Source organism: Chelonia mydas, chromosome 5 (genome assembly GCF_015237465.2).
Source record: "Chelonia mydas isolate rCheMyd1 chromosome 5, rCheMyd1.pri.v2, whole genome shotgun sequence".
Lineage (NCBI taxonomy): Eukaryota > Metazoa > Chordata > Testudines > Cheloniidae > Chelonia > Chelonia mydas.
This window is the reverse complement of record NC_051245.2, coordinates 64,145,533-64,164,650: the sequence shown is the minus strand read 5'-3', so window position 1 is coordinate 64,164,650 and position 19,118 is coordinate 64,145,533. Positions and strand designations below refer to the sequence as shown.

The 19,118-nt window shown below is 42.2% G+C and overlaps 1 protein-coding gene across 16 annotated transcripts in view; it reads right to left on the bottom strand.

Annotated features, from left to right (window-relative positions):
- The window catches only part of PPIP5K2 (diphosphoinositol pentakisphosphate kinase 2), a 101,712-nt gene that overhangs the window by 35,676 nt on the left and 46,918 nt on the right, over positions 1-19,118 (bottom strand). For all 16 annotated transcript variants that reach the window (XR_006290872.1, XM_037903322.2, XM_043546558.1 and 13 more), the window contains 4 exons: positions 13,627-13,768; positions 12,240-12,463; positions 1,830-1,957; positions 1,505-1,619 (listed from right to left, as the gene is read on the bottom strand). Coding sequence is in view for 15 of the 16 variants with exons in the window: in XM_037903322.2 (XP_037759250.1) it covers positions 1,505-1,619; positions 1,830-1,957; positions 12,240-12,463; positions 13,627-13,768 (609 nt within the window). In the remaining variant the exon portion in view is untranslated. The remainder of the gene's footprint in view (positions 1-1,504; positions 1,620-1,829; positions 1,958-12,239; positions 12,464-13,626; positions 13,769-19,118) is intronic.

Sequence of the window (19,118 nt, the reverse complement as noted above, 5' to 3'; positions counted from 1 at the left end):
GCCAGCTCCAGAACGCAAAGTAGCGGCACTCAGAACCCAAGGGTGACATCCAATCCAAAGTAGGCCTTGGTGCTGAAGCAGGCCACGTGGCCTGTTCAAGCAAGTGCTGATTTAGACGAAGATCTCTCACCACCACTTAGGCATGGGCTTTGCCTAAGCACAGCAAACACCGTGTACAGTGATCATTCCTCCACATGACAGTATTTAAACCATGGTGAAGGCATCACCAGTGAAATATTTAAACTAAAGCTAACTAACACTATACTAAGGGTACTCGTTAACTATCTCCAACTAGAAAAAGTCACTAAGAAATAGAGAGGTTGTGAGGTTAGGAGCCACACAGAGCTGCAACTCTAGTCACGGGCGGTAGGAAAGAACTGAGGGGGGTTGGGGCAGTGCCACCTGATATAGCCAGGGCTATAGTTACGAGACACGAGCACTGCCCATCTACAAGTACTGCTAGGCAAAGTTATCCTGCTCTGGTGCACTGGGCGCGCACACACCTACGTAGAATATATGGCTGCATCTTCTCAAAGAAGAATTTGTGTTTCCCCCTAATCTCTCTTCTGTACCTCTATTTTACCATCGCCCAGATTCATATTAGTGCAGGATCCAACTCTTACTCAGCAACCATTCTCTTGGTACCACATCCTTTTGAGTTAGGTTTTATGCTCTTCAGGATTTGTGTCCACAAGAAAAATATTTAACTGCTTGTAAAATTCTAAACACTGCTATGATGCTGCATAAATAAGATGTTATTGCCAGATATGACAAAGACCATGTTACTCTTTCAAATAAAAAGTGTAGTTTATGATTTGTGGTGCAGATATGAGAATTTGACACTAAGTGTAAAAAATTAATTCTTCTGCCTATCTTACCAATAACCTGGGAGGAGAAATTATTCTTCTTAAGTTCCAGGGACAGAACTTTGGAAAGTGTCCTGCTTGATTTCTGATGAGGCAGCTACCAGGTGTAGGCTGTTTAAGCTAAGTGAAATATATTCATGTGTTGCATATTAGACACCACCAAGTTAGTTTTAAGGACCAACTGTAACCAATTTTGGAGATGGACAGTACTGCTCAGCTTCCCAGAGAAGAATTTCAACCTACTTACAAGAAATTCTTAAAAGGTATTTTGCATTACTGCCTGATCGGAATATAAGTATGGTCTTTTCTGAGCATGAGGAATTTAGAGGTCAAATGTTAGCAAATACACTAATATTTACTAACTTCCATAAAAAAACCAAGGTAACGCTAAATGTTTTCCATCTTGCTTTCTGCTAAGAAAAAAATCTATATGGCAAAGATTAGTGTTATGCACGCAAGTCATATTGCCAAACATATTACAAAATCAATATGTTTAATAAAATAGATTGTGATTTTCAAGGTAGCCTAAGGGAGTTAGGCACTCAACTCCCATTTAATGTTAGTGGGATTTGGTCCCATAGGTTCTTCAGAAAATACCAGCTGCAGCATTCGCTCTTACAGGAAAATGACCAACTTACGTCACATAAGGCACCATAACGAAGAGTTGATAATAAGGAGTGGACATGACTCTCACTTGTGAAATATAACCGAGTACGAACATGACGTTCAGGAGACATAACACCTCTGGAGTATCTGAAATCAAAAATACAGGGGGAAAAAGACGTAGTTAATTATTTAAGACATTAAAATATACCCATATTAGAAAACTTACTACAATCTTACTATAAATCGTTTGAAGTAAGCATAGCTTTATAAGTACGTGGTTATCTATCGAGGTTGCGGGAACGTTTAAGTACTGAAGACAATTGGCAGCACACACGTACTGAAAAATTCTGAACTTACAGAGGGTGAAGCTTGTTTACAGTGTCGTCATCCTGAGTCCTCTGAAGGTCAGAACGAATTTTCCTAACTAGAGGAGTGCAGTAGCCTTTGGCAATCTCTAGTTTCTCAGCCTTGGAAATACCATATTCCTGGATAGAAAGAAATTAAGTTTTTGAAACAAAACTATAAAGAACACTGAAGTGAATTTTGAATTCAAGACTCATATCTGAAAAACAGTAGCTAGCTATCTGCCACTTCCTGTGGCTGAAAAACATGGATTTTAAATGTCTGAACATGGACAAAGAAATTGCACTGGAAATGTGCGAAGTATGAATGGAAAGAATGTTTCCTTTGGTGGCAGCAGAAAAGTACCAAGCTCATTCATACCAGGATGAATCTGATTTTTGAAAGAAGGTTCTCTTTTGTGGCCTAACTGAAATAAGGAGGCATTCTATTTTTTCATTTGACCTCCAACAGTTGCAAGAAAGGTACTTCCCTTTTCACTTCTGAAGGCAGTCAAATATAATCTGAAAACAACAGTAAGAAATCTCCATTAACATCAGAATGATACTCTTGGTGGTCATTTTGGGCACTTAGAATATTCACTTTAAAATTCTCTTTCAGGAGTCTCCTGCTCAATGAAATAGACAATCTTACATGGCTGGTGATGTTCCCCAACACCATAGCAGAACTTCTGATTACTGTGGAAAGCAAGGTAAAGACCTTTTTACTTTGTATGTTATGTTGGTTTGTCAATTTTTTTTTTTAAGGGAGTATTCTTATTTTATATGTACTGTTTCCCCATTGCTCCAAATAACCTATTTAAAAAAACCCTTTGCAAATCCCTATAATATGGCATTTACCTGATGAGCCTGTCTTTCTCGCTCTCCCTCCCCACACTGTCATTAGGACAGGTCCGGTGGTACTCTATTTCCCTTCCTACCCCCAGAAGTGATATTTTGTAATCAGTAACACAACCAGCATACTGAGTGTAACTGTGTTATACCCAGCCTAACTGATTCTGGACTTCGGGTGACCTAAAAGACAAAATTTGAAGTCCATACTATGCAGGACTTCCCTCCCACCTTTGCCATGTTGAGTACTCAGCATACTACAAAAGTAAATGGAGTCCTCTCTTCTATTTGTAGATCACCTTTAAACCCACTAAATGCAAAGCCTGAAATGTAGTTTAATTTCCACTGAATTTTCTTGATGTAAAAATATATTGAATAGTAATGGTAATCTGCCTCAGTTCCAGTTGTTACCATCAATTAAATAAAACCAAACCACTTGCATTCCTCTCTAGGTACCATCTATTTCAGTGAGTAATTCAATTCTTAAATAATTTTTTTTCAAAAAACAGACACAAATTCTATTGGTAAATACATTCTGAATTTAAGAACATCTTATCTGTGTCAAATATTGCTATACAGACTATAAATAGCCTTACTAAACCAGGTATTCATTTTCAGCATTAACCCAAAGAACCAACACAAGCAAATCAGGTTGCTGAATGAGCAAAAGAGGAGGTTACTCATCCTGTGCAGTAACTGATGTTCGAGCTGAGTGTCCTTGTGGGTGCTCCACTCCAGGTGCTGGTGCGTCCCTGCTCGGAGATTTTTACAGCAGTACTTGTACCGGTCGTGTACACGCAGAGCTTGCCCCCCCACTCTGAGTGTACCTTAATAGTACGCGTGCGCGACCAGTCTCCTCAGCTCCTTCTCTACAACGGAGTCTACCCCAACTCTGAAGTAGAGGGGAGGAGGGGGGGCAGTGGAGCACCCACAGGACACTCATCTCGAAGAACATCAGTTACTACACCGGGGGGGGAGTAACCTCCTCTTCTTCGAGAGAAATGTCCCTGTGGGTCCTCCACTTCAGGTGACTGAAAAGCAGTGTATCTCAAGGAGGTAGGGACTTCGGATTTGGTAGGAATGCAGTAGATAATACAGCTCTGCCTAATCGTGTATCAGAGAGACGTTCTTGAGTGAGGGCGTAGTGCTTAACAAATGTGCGTTCAGAAGACCAAGTGGCCAATTTACAGATGTCAGCCAGGGGAACTTTGCGTAGAAAAGCCACGGAGGTAGCCACAGATCTAGTGGAGTGAGTTCTGATGCCGGCTGAAGGCGTCACTTTCTTTATCTGATAGCAGTCAGATACACTCAGAAATCCAGTTTGAAAGTCTCTGGGTAGAAATAGGTGTCCCTTTGGAATGCTCCGCGATGGAGACAAAGTCTAGAAAAGTTTCTAAAGTTCTATCCAAATAGAAAGACAAAGGCCTGTGTACATCTAATGTATGCATGGTGGAGTCAAAAGAGTTTGCATGTTTAGGAAAGAAAGTTGGTAGGTGTATCGTGTCATTGATGTGGAATGAGGAATGCACCTTTGGAAGGAATTTGGGACGTAATCAGAGGGTAACCTTGTCCTTAAAAAATAGTGTATACGGTGGGTCTATCATGAGAGCTGCTATTGCTCCTGCCCGTCTGGCGGAGGTGATTGCCACTAAGAATGCTGTTTTCATAGAGAAGTGTAAGAGGGAGCAAGTGGGTAGGTGCTCGAATGGATGTTGAGTTAAGCAGGATAAAACTAAGTGAAGGTCCCACGGAGGAGTAGGAGGTTTAATGTCTGGGTATAGGAATTGGAGTCCTTTGAGAAAAAACACTTGGTGATTGGATGAGCAAAAACAGAGGTATCGTCGATCTTATTATGAAAAGTTGTAATAGCAGCTAAGTGGACTTTGATGGAGCTGAAAAAGGCCCGATTGCTTGAGGTCTAATAGGTAGTCAAGTATAAGTGGAAGAGGTGCAGAAGTAGGAAGAGCACCATTAGTTGAGCACCATTGTGTGAATCGCTTCCACTTTTGGAGACAGGTGATGCGAGTAGATTGTGTTCTGCTATGTAGGAGCACTCTTTGAACCTGCTCAGAGCATGCTAGTTCGTTTTGGGAGAACCATGTAGGAACCAAGCTTTAAGGTGAAGCATGGACAGGTTGGGGTGAAGAAATTGACAGTGTTGCTGTGATAGGGAGGTTCAGAGTGAGGGGCAACGAGATTGGTGGGCGAACTGATATTCTGGTGAGGAATGGAAACCACAGTTGTCCAGGCCACGACGGGGCAATCAGACCATAGAACGATCTGTCCATATCTTTATTAGACCTCTGTGGAGAACAGGTATCAGAGGAAAAGCATATAGCAAGTCCTGGTGCCATGGGATCATGAACGCATCTCCCAGGGAACATTTGCCCAATCCCTCTCTGGAAGAAAATTCGGGACATTTCGTGTTTTTCGCAGCTGCGAAAAGGTCTATAGTTGGGTAGCCCCATATGTGGAATATTTTGTGGATGATAGTCTCGTTTATCTCCCATTCATGATCCCAGGGAAAGTGTCTGCTTAATTTGTCCGCTGTGGTATTCATAGCTCTGGGAAGATAGGCGGCTGATATCCGAATGTTGTTCGCAAGGCACCAATTCCAGAGCTTCATGGCTTCTGTGCCAAGCGAGTGAGAGCGAGCCCCTCCCTGCCTGTTTACACAGAACATGCAGGTGATGTTGTCTGTCATTATCCATACATGTTGCTTCTGGATTAATGAGAGGAAGTGACAGCAGGCATTGTGTATGGCTCGAAGTTCTAGGACATTTATGTGCAGGGAGGTTTTGGTTGAAGACCATAGCCCCTGGGCTGTGAGGGATGCATCGGTAGTCATGAGGGATGGAGCATCCTAGAGAAAGGGGACTCCAGAGCAAAGGTTGGAGGGAACTGTCCACCATAGGAGAGAGTCTTTGACTCTGAAAGGTATGGATAGAGGCTTGTTTAGAGAGTGCACATTTGGTCTGTAAACCGTGGCAAACCAAACTTGGAAGCACCTCATGTATAGTCGTGCATTTTGGACCACAAAAGAGCATGAGGCCATGTGCCCTAGTAGTTGTAGACAGTCTCAAGTGGTGACCTGAGGACTGTTGCGAAGTTTCGCTGCCAATAGTTTTATGGTGTTGAAGCGATCGGGCGGGAGAGATGCTATTCCCATCTGGGAATCGAGGTGTGCTCCTATGAACTTCAGATGCTGGGTAAGAGATAATGTGGATTTGTTTTTGTTTATTTGTAGGCCGAGGGATAGAAAATAATCAACGGTGAGCTGTGTGAATCGAAGCGCTTTGTCCTGCGTTGAGGCTTTGAGGAGACAAATCGTTGAGGTAAGGAAATATTATGACCCCTTGTTTCCTGCGGTAGGCAGAGACTACAGCTAGGAGCTTGGAAAAAAATGCGGGGGGGGGGGGGGGGGGGGGAGGAGGAGGAGTGGATAGGCCCAGGGGTAGCACCCTGTATTGAAAATGTGTTGAGCTGAGGGTAAAACGAAGGAAACGTCTGTGGGCCGGATGTACAGTCACATGAAAATAGGCATCCTGTAGGTCAAGGGCTGAAAACCAATCACCCTGCTCCAGCGCTGGGATTATGGTGGTGAGGGTAACCATTTTGAACTTTTGCTTTTTGATAAATTTGTTGAGCTGCCTGAGGTTGAGGATAGGTCGTCATCCCCTGGTTTTCTCTTCTGTTAAGAAATAATTGGAGTAAAACCCCTTTCCTCTGTGACATTTGGGCACAAGTTCCACTGCTCCCAATAGAAAATGTTGTACTTCTTGGAGGAGCAGTTGCTCGTGAGAGAGGTCCCTGAAGGAGGACAGGGAATGTGGGTGGGTAGGAGGCAAGGATAGGAAAGGGATCGAATAGCCAATTGTGATGACCAATATAACCCACTTGTTGGTGGTAATGTTCTGCCATTGATGGGAGAATGGTCGTAGGCGGTGTCCAAAAATAGGGACATGCGGTGTAAGCGTTGAAGTGAGAACACTGTTTTCTAAACCCTCAAACAAGGCTTCAAATCTGCTTATTAGTCGGAAGGGTTTGAGACACTGCCGAGGAATTGAGACGGTGACGCTGGTATCTGGCGTTGGTGCTCATGTGCTCTATGGAATTGCTGGGTATATGTAGGGTAGCGTGGACGCTGATAAGGTTGATATCTATATTGTCGCCTTCTGGTCTTAGGAGTTTGAATTCCTAGAGACCGGAAAGTTGCCCTTGAGTCTCTGCCTGAACGACGTACTTCATTCAACGAAAGAGTTTGTCACGGTCGAAGGGAAGATCTTCAATGGTATTCTGGACCTCTCGAGGAAAGGAAGAGGAGGAGAGCCATGAACCTCGGCACATGAACACTGCTGTAGCAGTGAATCTTGCTGCAGTGTTGGCTGCATCAAGGGCCGCTTGAAGAGCCGTATGTGAGATGATTTGTCCCTCGGAAACTAGAGCCATGAATTGTTGTTTCTTTTCTTCCGGAATGTCATCAATAAAGTCCATGAATTTGTTGTAATTTTTGTGGTCATATTTTGCCAGAACAGTAGTATAATTAGCAATACGAAATTGTAATGTGGAAGATGTGTATACTTTACATCCGAGCAGATCTAATCCTTGTCCTTGTCAGATGGGGTGAAGCAGGGAAACGGGCGTTTGGTCTTTTGGTTGACTGCATCTACTATCAGCGAGTTTGGCGCTGGATGAGTGAAAAGGAATTCAGAGCCCTCGGAAGGGATGAAGTACTTGCAGTCCGCTCGTGTCATAAATATAAAGGGAAGGGTAAACCCCTTTAAAATCCCTCCTGGCCAGAGGAAAAATCCTCTCACCTGTAAAGAGTTAAGAAGCTAAAGAGAACCTCGCTGGCACCTGACCAAAATGACCAATGAGGAGACAAGATACTTTCAAAAGCTGGGAGGAGGGAGAGAAACAAAGGGTCTCTGTCTGTCTATATGCTGTTTTTGCCGGGGACAGACCAGGAATGGAGTCTTAGAACTTTTAGTAAGTAATCTAGCTAGGTATGTATTAGATTATGATTTCTTTAAATGGCTGAGAAAAGAACTGTGCTGAATAGAATAACTATTTCTATCTTTTTTGTAACTTAAGGTTTTGCCTAGAGGGATTCTCTATGTTTTGAATCTAATTACCCTGTAAGGTATCTACCATCCTCATTTTACAGAGGGGATTTCTTTACTTCTATTTACTCCTATTTCTATTAAAAGTCTTCTTGTAAGAAAACTGAATGCTTTTTCATTGTTCTCAGATCCAAGGGTTTGGGTCTGTGGTCACCTATGCAAATTGGTGAGGCTTTTTACTAAATCTTGTCCAGGAAGTGGGGTGCAAAGTTTGGGGAAGTATTTGGGGAGAAAGACGTTTCCAAACAGCTCTTCCCCAGTAACCAGTATTTGTTTGGTGGTGGTAGCAGCCAATCCAAGGACAAAGGGTGGAATATTTTGTACCTTGGGGAATGTTGACCTAAGCTGGTAAAGATAAGCTTAGGAGGTTTTCATGCAGGTCCCCACATCTGTACCCTAGCGTTCAGAGTGGGGGAGGAACCTTGACAGCTCGTTTACAGGTAGGTAGGCTTGCAGCAGGAGTCTGACAGATGGCCTTAGCAGGTTCCAAAAGGGCTGCACTGATCAGTAATGCAATCCTAGAAGAAGAAGAAGAGGGCTGCAGGATGTCCGTTAACTCATGCTGCTGTTCAGGAACCTCCTCCAAGTTAAGAATTAACTCACTGGCAACTCTTTTGAAAAAGTCTTGAAATTTTGAGAAATCATCCAAAGATGTGGGGGGAGGAGGAAGTAAGGCTTCATCAGGCGTAACAACTAGGTCTACTGGGTTTGAGGCAGGTCATGCCGGATCCTGCAGTTGTGACGGTGCTGCCTGGTGCCTTACGTCAGTGGCAGGTTCGTCAGCTGGCAGGCCGGACAGGTGTCACGCCTGGTTGAGGTGGCATAGGGAGTGTGGTCTCAAGGATAAGATGCCTATGTGGCCCAATATTGCCACTGTGGTTGGAAGGGCATAGGTGGTGCCATCCAGGGGTTTACACACCACGGGACAGGATCCAGAGAGTAGGATGAAGTAATTTTTCTATGACCTCTATTGATTGGGGTCTGAGGATGGGAGATTTGATATGGTGAAAATTCTTCCTGTAGTCCAGCTTCCTCATCACTGGAGGAAGGCTGTCCGGACCCTGACTGAGCATTTAGAGAGAAGTAGGCATCGAGTAAGGGTGACTGCAGGATAACTGACACCAGCAGGTCCCTTGACTGTGTAAACTGCAGTCCCGGAGCTCCTCTGTGAGGTGAGGGCTGTGCAAAAGGAATCTGCTGTGAAAGACAGGCAACTGGAAGCCTGAAGCCCTGGCACTGGAGCTTCGCGGACGCAGGCGGGCGGGTTTCGTGCGGTGCCGGAGGAGCCCAGCGCATCAAAAGTGCTCAGCTGGAGAAGTGCCGGGAGGGAGGCTGTAGACCTGCCTGGGGAAGTCTTCTCCCGAGAAGTTCCCTTTGCAGGTGAGAGAAGGTGCCATTTTTTTGAAGTTTTTTTGTCCTTCTTTGAGGCAGGGGGGCTGTGGTGTGCTGTGGAGCCGGAGTCGGCACCTGGGTCTGAAGCTGACTCTAAGGATTTTTGAAGGAGGAGCAGTTTTAGCCTCAGCTCCCTGTCCTTCCATGTCCTAGATTTAAGCTTGCTGCAGTGGGCACATTTTGGAGGGATGTGGGACTCCCCCAAACATTTTATGCATTTTGAATGGCCATCTGACAGAGGGATGGCATCATTGCAGATAGAGCAGCACTTAAAGCCTGGGGAGCGAGGCATGTCGGAAGTGGCAGCCACTGACAGGAATGAAGAAAAAAAATATTTATTTATTTATTTAGAGAGAGAAAAGGATAGAAAAATGGTCACTAAGTACTACTCGTAACAAACTAACTAGAAAGGTAATTGTAACAAAGGGAGAGAAAGTCTCTAACGACTCTGCTGAGCTCCATCTCAGGCCGGGGACAGTAGAGAAGGAACTGAGGAGACGGGACATACACGTGTACTATTAAGATACACTCAGAGCGGGGGGGGGGGAAGGGCGGACGGGGACTCTGCGCGTATGCGACCGGTACGAGTACTGCTGTAAAAATCTCTGAGTGAAGGTGCAGGGATGCACCAACACCTGGAGTGGAGCATCTCTCGAAGAAGGGACATCTCTCGAAGAAGAATGACTTGTTGTCTATCCAGCTATTTGTACAAAAAAGCTTCACATGAACGTCAAGCCTTCAACAGCTGAACATTTCTCTAGTGCAGTACAGCACATTCCACTTTCAAAACAATCTTGATTTGTCCAATGGCATCCAACACCTTAATATGAGAATAGAGTCCATTCTTTCAAGAGCTGACAAACTTGTACAAAAATATTGTCAATAAGTATAGGTTGTGAAGGTTACAGATGTGCATAAGGTACAATATATGTATTCCAGTTATATGTTTATTAGTATCTTCTCAGGCTCTCAATGTCCCATGTCACAATATGAGATCTGATCCCCTGGGCAACTCCCAACAGCCAAGAGTTTTAAAGGCATTATAGTGGTATTTCAATTAGTTAGTTCTCTTCAGAAAAAAAGTTCTCTCATCTAGGCAAAGAACTAGTAGACAGAATTGGAAATAAGACCTTGCAGAGCACATATTTTATCAGAAATGATGCTACATATTAAACAAAAAAATGAAGGCAAATCCATTACTAGAGTGAATGAATTAGTCTGATTCACAGAGGAAGAATTCTGGTTATATGAGAAAGAGACATTAATACTGAAAGTAATACTTAGGTTTTTTTCCTTAGTCTACTCAGCACAACACTGAATGCAGTTTAGATTTGACTGACAAAGGGATCTATGTGTTCATCTAGATCCAGTGAAATTCCATGTAATGTATATGACTTTCTCAGTTTTGAAATTGCACTGCAGACAGATTTAAAAAAAAAAAAAAAAAAAAAAAAGGGAAATGAGAAGTAGACAGATCTAGAACCATGTGGCGAAGACAATACTAATGTGCACTCATTTCCATAATCGTGCTCTGTGTGTTTTTTCCAGGAACTCTGCTATTTTAAGTTTTGTTTCCTTTACTGATAAAAGACAATTTGCTCCCACACTAACAGTGAGATAACTATTTCCCACCTCCCTGGTTCCCTGTTGAATGCCATTCGTTAGTAGATACTATTTTGTTCAGCAATATGGATAACTATTAAAGATATAATTTTACAGACATAAACCAGATTGTATTTTTTTGCCTGATGAGCATCTGTCTTGTTAGAAACAAAAGGAAGATGAAAGCAACAAGGAGTCCGGTGGCACCTTAAAGACTAACAGATTTATTTGGGCATGAGCTTTCGTGGTTAAAAAACCATTTCTTCAGATATGCCAAAATAAATCTGTTAGTCTTTAAGGTGCCACCGGACTCCTTTTATGTTTTTACAGACTAACACGGCTACCCCCTGATACTAGAAGGAAGATGGTATCTGTATTTAACTGCTAGCATATTTAAAACCAAAACCAAAATGCATTTTAGCAGTAGAAAGCTCCATTTTGGTTTAAATTCTTTACCAGTTAGCTTCAGTTAAGTGAAATTAGGCTAACTGTGTCCCTTACAAACAGCCTGAGAAGGAGTCTTGTAAGCAAAACGGCTGACAAAAAAAATCCAGCTTCAGATAGGGACATCTTTGATTACTCCAATTATACTGCCCTCCTTAATCTATGAAGAATAGTATTATGGGGCACTTAATTTTAGCACACTGGGCTAATGGGAACTAAGACCTAGTCCAGGTGTTGGGAAACTTTTTGGCCCGAGGGCCACATCGGGGTGCAAAACTGTATGGAGGGCTGGGTAGGGAAGGCTGTGCCTCCCCAAACAGCTTGGCCCCCGCACCCTATCTGCCCCCTCCCACTTCCCGCCCCCTGACTGCCCCCCTCAGAACACTGGATCCATCCCACTCCCCCTGCTCCTTGTCCCCTGACCGCCCCCTCCCGGGACCCCACGCTCCAAACTGCCCCCCTGGGACCACACTCCCTATCCAACCATCCCTGCTCCCTATCCCCTGATTGCCTCCACACACACACCCCCCCGACAGACCCCCCAGGACTCCACCCCCTATCCAATCCCCCTGTTCCCCATCCCCTATCCACACTCCCGCCCCCTGACAGGCAGCTCAGAGCAGCTCAGGAGCTCACAGCCCCAGCGCACAGCAGTGTAGCTGCAGGGGAGGGGGGACAGAAGGGAGGGGCCGGGGGCTAGCCTCCCCAGCCAGGAGTTCAAGGGCCGGACAGGACGGTCCCACGGGCCACTAGTCTGCCCACCTCTGACCTAGTCATATTTATGCAAGCTACTGGAAAATTCATTCTAAATTTAATCGATTTGATGAACTACTAATTTATTGAGGCCAGTTAATCTGTACTCTACCATTGACATTCAATCTCTTCAGTAAACAGAAGGTCATCTTGGAGCCTCTAGTCACTGCAAACTATAGAAGCCTTCCAAAAACAGGAGACAGCAAGCATCTTTTACTGATTTTTATTCTAAAGGTGCCATATTAATGTTGTAAAGTGCTTACCTGAGGGATCACAATGTCAGCTAATGCCTTTGATAGCCTGTATATTTCCATTGTGTTTTCTAATTTTAAGGAGCCATTATGTTGGACATCATATTTTATACAGTCGTATATATCAGGGATTTTGCTGATGTCATATCGTCCATTCTTTGTTTTAAAGTCCTTTTCCAGCTTGGCCCACCTGCGCAGCATTAACTCTAGCGTTTCACTATGGTAAAGTTGAATATCTAGACAGATAAATATTTTACTCTTATTTCACTATTTAGGATTGACAACAAAAAAGTTAAACTGATTTAAATGTATTATTGAAATTATAGTCTTAAAATGTGTTTTAAGGGTAAAACAATGTTAGCTCACTCCAGCTAACAAACGCATTGAGGCAAAGTGGTCAGAGGCCTGTGAATACTACCACAAAGATACTTGAAATCATTATCTGATGGGCTCAAAATAGAGGGAATAGTTATGTGTATGGGTAGTTTTGAACTCAGTTTTCGTTGCCACTAGCATGGAATTATTACATGGTAACTAAGACAGAAGCATGTCTGCTCTAGCCCAAGCTCCCTTTTCCAAGTGCATCGCTAGGTCTTCAGGCAGAATTGTACCATGATAAATCATATACGCTGTGGTTTTAAGAAGTACTCAGGGACTTTTTAAAGATTTTAGATTAAAATATTTTTTTCTGGGCATGTGCCCCTTATTTCCCATACACTCCTGTACACATCCCAAGGGCAGAAGCCAGGAATATGGGGAGCCAGGAGACTGGCAGGAGCAGGGGCAGATGCCCCAAATTGCAGACTAGAGGTTTGGATGGGGAAAAGGAGCAGTAATGGTAGAACATCAATTCTAGTTATCAGTGCAAGTCCTACAGAGATAAAATGCAACTATTTAAAAAAAAATGAAGTTGTTTTCATACTACATAATTTATAGAGCAACATTTCTATTCATCATGGCCCGTGTTTTAGTGTAGAGCAAACAAAAGCTTTAATGAAGATACTAACATTCAAAGGAAATCTTCCCTTAAATTACATTTAGAGCAGCCTGCCCTCTTTGTGAACTTAAAGTTTTGCAGCATATTTGAGTAATATTACGCCTGTCTATCACCTTAGTTTTTAGTATAGATCCCAGAAATAACTGGTTATGGCAACGTTACTACATAGTCTTTTGCTCTAAACCTTGTGCTAATTGCAGCAAACTCTCTCAGGGGAAAAGCCTGTATTCTAAAGCCATATCTGCTCAACTTGCACGAGTCCCTAAAGTATCATTAGCAAAAATCTGTGAAACAGTGAAACAAACGAGGAAAGGGTGCCTGCCTTCTGCATATCCATTAAAGTTAGTGGTCTCAAATGGACATAAGTCAAATTAAACACACATTTTAAAACATTTCAGTTACCCGTGGACTTGGGATCTTCCATTCGCTGCCTGATTTGAGAAGTTAAACTCTGAATCAAGGAATAAACCTTGTCACATGTTCTCACAGGATTTCTGATCACCTTCATTGATTTTATCAGAGAGATGCTTCCAGACGGAGTAAGCTGCAGTATGAGATAAAACAGAAATATTCCTTGCCAAATTGGTTATATCTAAATATCTAGGAAATCCCACTGGGATGCATTAACAAAACAAAACCCCCACATCTCTGAACTCTCAGATTTCTGGACTCAACATATGCATAAAAGTACACAGTCCACAACTTCCTTAAGGCAGAATTAATACACTGTGATCTAAATTAAGAGTAGAAAGCTTAACCCAAGTGTCAAAAGCTAAGGCTGTATGAGATACTTAGAGGGCAAACAATTCTGTATGGAATACCACAGCAATGTCAGGAATGGAATTAAACTTCCCCACTTATGTTAATTATTTTATTCTCAAAAGGGAGAATTCTGAGGAAGTTCACAACTTTGTGCACATTTAATAACTTATTTTATTTTGTTTTTAATAACAAACATTTTGTTAAAAGCTTTGTCAAGAGAAATCAGAATGGTACACTGTGGCTAAATACTTCCTAATACATCATGAAAGGAAATTTTACAGAACAAAACTTAATTGGAGGGAGCATACATGGCTGCTCCTGCACAGACTTTTTATTTCTTTCAGGATAGAACACAAAAAAGTTACTAGCAGGAATCAACAGTCAATCCTCCAGAACTGAACCAATCATTTAACTTTATGAGCCAAGCATGATCACCATTAAGTAAGCCAGTAATGCTATATAAGGCACTGAAGAGTGGCTGAATGCCTCTTGATTTACCTTCACTTTTTAGAAAGGTGAAGTGCAGGGTAAGCGAGTGGTCAATCATAATATTTAAACATGTATTTTCACATTTTAGGAGCACCTGCAGGACCTTTTCCCTTTTTTCAGACAGAAATCTGGCTCCCTGTTCAGATCTTTCCCCCACATAAGCAGAGAGCAGGCCAAGGAGTAGCAACAGCATCTGGGGGAAGCACATACTGCCTTACAATAGCCTACTAGGTACTACAAACAGCAGTAATCTAATTGCAATGAGGACAAGAAGGTAGGGGAAGCAGATCCCCTGTGCTCTCAGCCCCGAAACTTCTGGAGCAAACATGGGAAGTCAGATGGTGAAACACTCTCCTCCAATTAACAGGAGAACACAGGCAGGTGGTGGCAAGGCAGGAGTACTTGTGCTCTCAAAGAATCTGAAACAGCCTGGAGGTCAGAGGGATAAGTAACCCCTTCCCCAAAAAGGCAGGAACAGAGGGCTGCAGGACAGAAAAGTACTCAGTGGAACGACTCGGTGGAGGGTTGGATATAAGGATATATAATATGATGGTGTTTGCCCTGAATCTCCCATTCAGAATGGGTCAGGCTCAATCTCCTCCCCACCTGGCAGTTCACTATTCTCTCTTTATGCTATCTGAATACACTCTCTTTCTGGCCCTCTGTCGCTCTATTTGCCACCATGAAAGAAAGGACAAAGTGATGCCTCTATGGTGCCTCACCAAGAATGTTTAGCACTCGTGCTCAAGACAAAACAATCCCTGGATTCCATGAGAAATTTTAAGGATGGAGGAAAAAAATCCCACTGAGGTCATCGGCAGTACTACTCAAACATGTGCATGTGATAACACAGTGAGCAAAAGTTTCCTTACGAGAACGCCGGATTCTTGGGGGTAATGAACCTATATGTGCTTCCAGCTTCCCCTTTCCTCTTAGCCCGTTACCTCTACCTACTCTGTTGACATTAGGTACTCTGTGCCCCCTCTTTATGACATAGTAATTCAGCAAAGGCAGGTGTCTGGAGAAAAAAGAATTAGGAGGGACAAGGCATGTGGGGTTCCTAAAATAGCTAAAATTAAAACAGTCACCATCAACTTAAAAACCAAAAAAGAAAAGGTCAGTCGTATACCATGAGTCTCCTCTAAAAGAGCAAAGTTCAGTAGTTGCTGCTGCTCTTCAAACCCGACTGAATTCACGTTACAGCAAAACACACAAATGCCATCTAATTACGCAATTTTCAAATTGAACTATTGAACTCAATGCTCATGTGACACTGTAGGGATTATGTGAGACACTTAATATTATTACCAATATTATAAAATTGCAAGGAATCTTACCAGATATGTTGTGTAAGGTATCAGAGGAAATGTTACGTTTTCCCAAGTATGATAATCTTGTTTATATGTTTGTACCATCTTTGTATTGTGAATTACAAATGTGTGTTGATATATCTGTATTTCAAACTTGTACTATGCTTCTGGGTGACACCCCCCAGACAGATTGGCATCAGCACTATCCAGCCTGCTTGATGGCCTATCAAAGGCAATCAGCTATACAATTAACCCATTGAGAGAAGGCAACAGCTGCACCTTATGAAAGTCAGCAAAACATGTAGGGCATGCCTGTGGACAGAGAACTCTAAGGTTTTTCCATGGCATGTGCTGTAAATCTTGTGTTTGGGACAAAAGAAGTACAGGCCACATGCGAAGGATATAAAAAGGCAGAGGCATCATCTCCATTTTGTCTTCAATCCTACTTTTCTTACCTCTGCAGCAACTTCTCTACAAACTGAAGCTTTGAACAAAGGACTGAATGACCCATCCAAGCTTTGGATGTATTCCTGAGGGACTTTCAAGCCAAAAAACTCACCAATACTGCTACGAATCTGATATATGGACTCTGAAGTCTTATGTATGTATTTTATTGCTTGACCATTTAACAACCCGCTTCTTGTTCTTTCCTTCTTTTATAATAAACCTTTAGTTTTAGATACTAAAGGACTGGCTGGAACCTAGGCTTGCCAACTCTGTCTAAAGCTATTCCAGGAGATTTTTTTCCTTCATCATGACATGACATCATTTTCTTAAAATATCCTATTAAAATCTCCCGGATTGCTTTCAATAGTCACTGGGAGATCAACACCAATTCTGGGAGACTCTAGGCCAATCCTGGAGGGTTGGCAACCCTCCTGACAGCTTAGTATTTTGGGTAAGAGCCAAACTAATATTGATCTGGCCATGTGGCTGGTCCCTTGGGGTCAGAAGAACATTTTGTATAGTGAACAGTGTTTCAAATAATTTCTTACTGTACTGGACCTATGTGCTGATTGGGAGACAGAACTGGAATGCAATAAAGGGGGCTGTGTGATTTCTTTTTTCAGCTTCTTGATAACCCGTGTGGGGGATCAGAAGCACAGTTTGTGACTGGTTGGTGAGTCTAACCAGTTTTAACCACCAGTTTTGGGAGAATCTGCTCTCCTTTTTGAAGCTTGCCTTGAACTTGGAATTTTCAGTGAACGCTACCCCAGGCACCTCGGATCACAGCTAACATATACAATAGTGACAAATATGTAGACCAGGGTTTCTCATACTTCATTACACTGCAACCCCCTTCTGACAACTACTACAAGACCCCAGGAAGGGGACCGAAGCCTGAGCCTCCCTGCCCCCTGGGGGGTGCCAAAGCTTGAGGGTTTCAGCCCTAGGTGGTGGGGCTTGGACTTTGGCATCAGCCCTGAGCCCCAGCAAGTTTAATGACAGCCCTGGTGACCCCATTAAAAAAGGGTTGCAACCCACTTTGGGGTCACAACCCACAGTTTGAGAACCACTGATGTAGACTAATCTCCCACTGCTTTGATCTCTATGCCTCATATCTAATGGCAGCCTGGACTTCAACACTGTTCTGAATATTAGCAAGTTTCCATTTGTTTCTTTAGACACAGTGAGGACAGCCACTAGTAAACATGCTTATCTAATCATGATGAAATATGCCTAGCGTGTAGAACCAGAAGTGATCCCTTCCTTTTAATTTGTACAACCTGATGTAACCTGCATTACAGTACAATGTCTTAGTATGTAATGGAACATTTCTTTTATCTTCACTGGTTAGAAAGTAACAGCGTAGGGCACTTTAGAATTCCCAGGACCAGAATAGTGTTCTGTAAAAAATTCAATAATGGCAAACCTTTATAACAGATATATAATAGCTTTTTGAACACACACAGTCACCGTCAATATTACTACTAAAGAAGCAGAGTGTAAATGGTTACACACAAAGGCAGGTTAACACTATCTTTTCACTTGTGAAACAGGTTGAAATCTTGCTTATGGAACAATAAGGAAGGTTTGCTGTTTTGTTCCCCAAACACGTGTTCACAATCATACCCAAAAGTGTATCTGTTCCTGTTGTGGGACTCGTATAGCTCTATGTGACAAAGTATTACATGACTGACCATCAACTTCCCACACAGCCACTGCTATTTGCCAATTTCTTTCTTCACACAAGACATTACCAACAAGTGTACAGGATTGATTTTAGAAAACTATGGGATAAAAACGAGGGCTGTCAAATGATTAAAAAAATGCAACTAATCACAAGATTAAAAAAAATTGTCATGATGAATCGCAGTTTTAATCACACTGTTAGCACAGTAAAAACCAAAAGAAATAGTATTTTTCAGTTCACCTCATACAGTACTGTAGTGCAATCTCTATTGTGAAAGTGCAACTTACAAATGTAGATATATATTTTTTTAACACTTAACTGCACTCAAAACCAAAATAATGTAAAACTTTAGAGCGTACAAACCGAAGCATGAAGGGGCATATGAATGTTTAGAATATCTGGCACGTAAATACCTTGCAACTCTGGCTACAACAGTGCCATGCAAATGCCTGTTCTCACTTTCAGGTGACACTGTAAATAAGAAGCGGGCAGCATTATCTCCCATACATGTAAACAAACTAGTTTATCTTAGCAATTGGCTAAACGAGAAGTAGGACTGAGTGGACTTGTAGGAGGTGAACTGAAATACTATTTCTTTTGTTTATTTTTTTCTACACTGCAAATATTTGTAATAAAAATATTAAGTGAGCACTGTACACTTGGTATTTTGTGTTGTTACTGAAATCAATATATTTGAAAACGTAGAAAAACCATCCAAAATAATTTAAATTGGTATTGTAGTATTGTTTAACAGTGCGTTTAAAACTGTGATTACTTGCAACTACATTTTTTAATCTAGTTAATTTGTTTTGCGTTAATCACTAGAGTTAACTGTGATTGACAGCCCTAATAAAAACATTACTTTTAACCAAATATTAGGATCAAGACAAAATTTTATTTATTTTGCTTCACAGAAAACGAATCCTGCTAACTATCTTGTAGGAAGATGAGCCTACACTGAGCCCAAGTAAACGCTGGTCTTAAACTGAGTTTGGATATTAGCATGAGCAATAGGCCCAAAGCATATGACTAAACAGAATTAAATTATGAAAAAGAAGCATTGTTTGTGTTAAATTTGTAGTGACAGTTGAAACCAGAGTGTTATTTTATTTCAGATTTGGGTTGAGGTAACCATGTTTTCTTTATTTTGATTAACTGGACACCAGGTGCAATAAATAACTGGTTATATATAGTTTGTT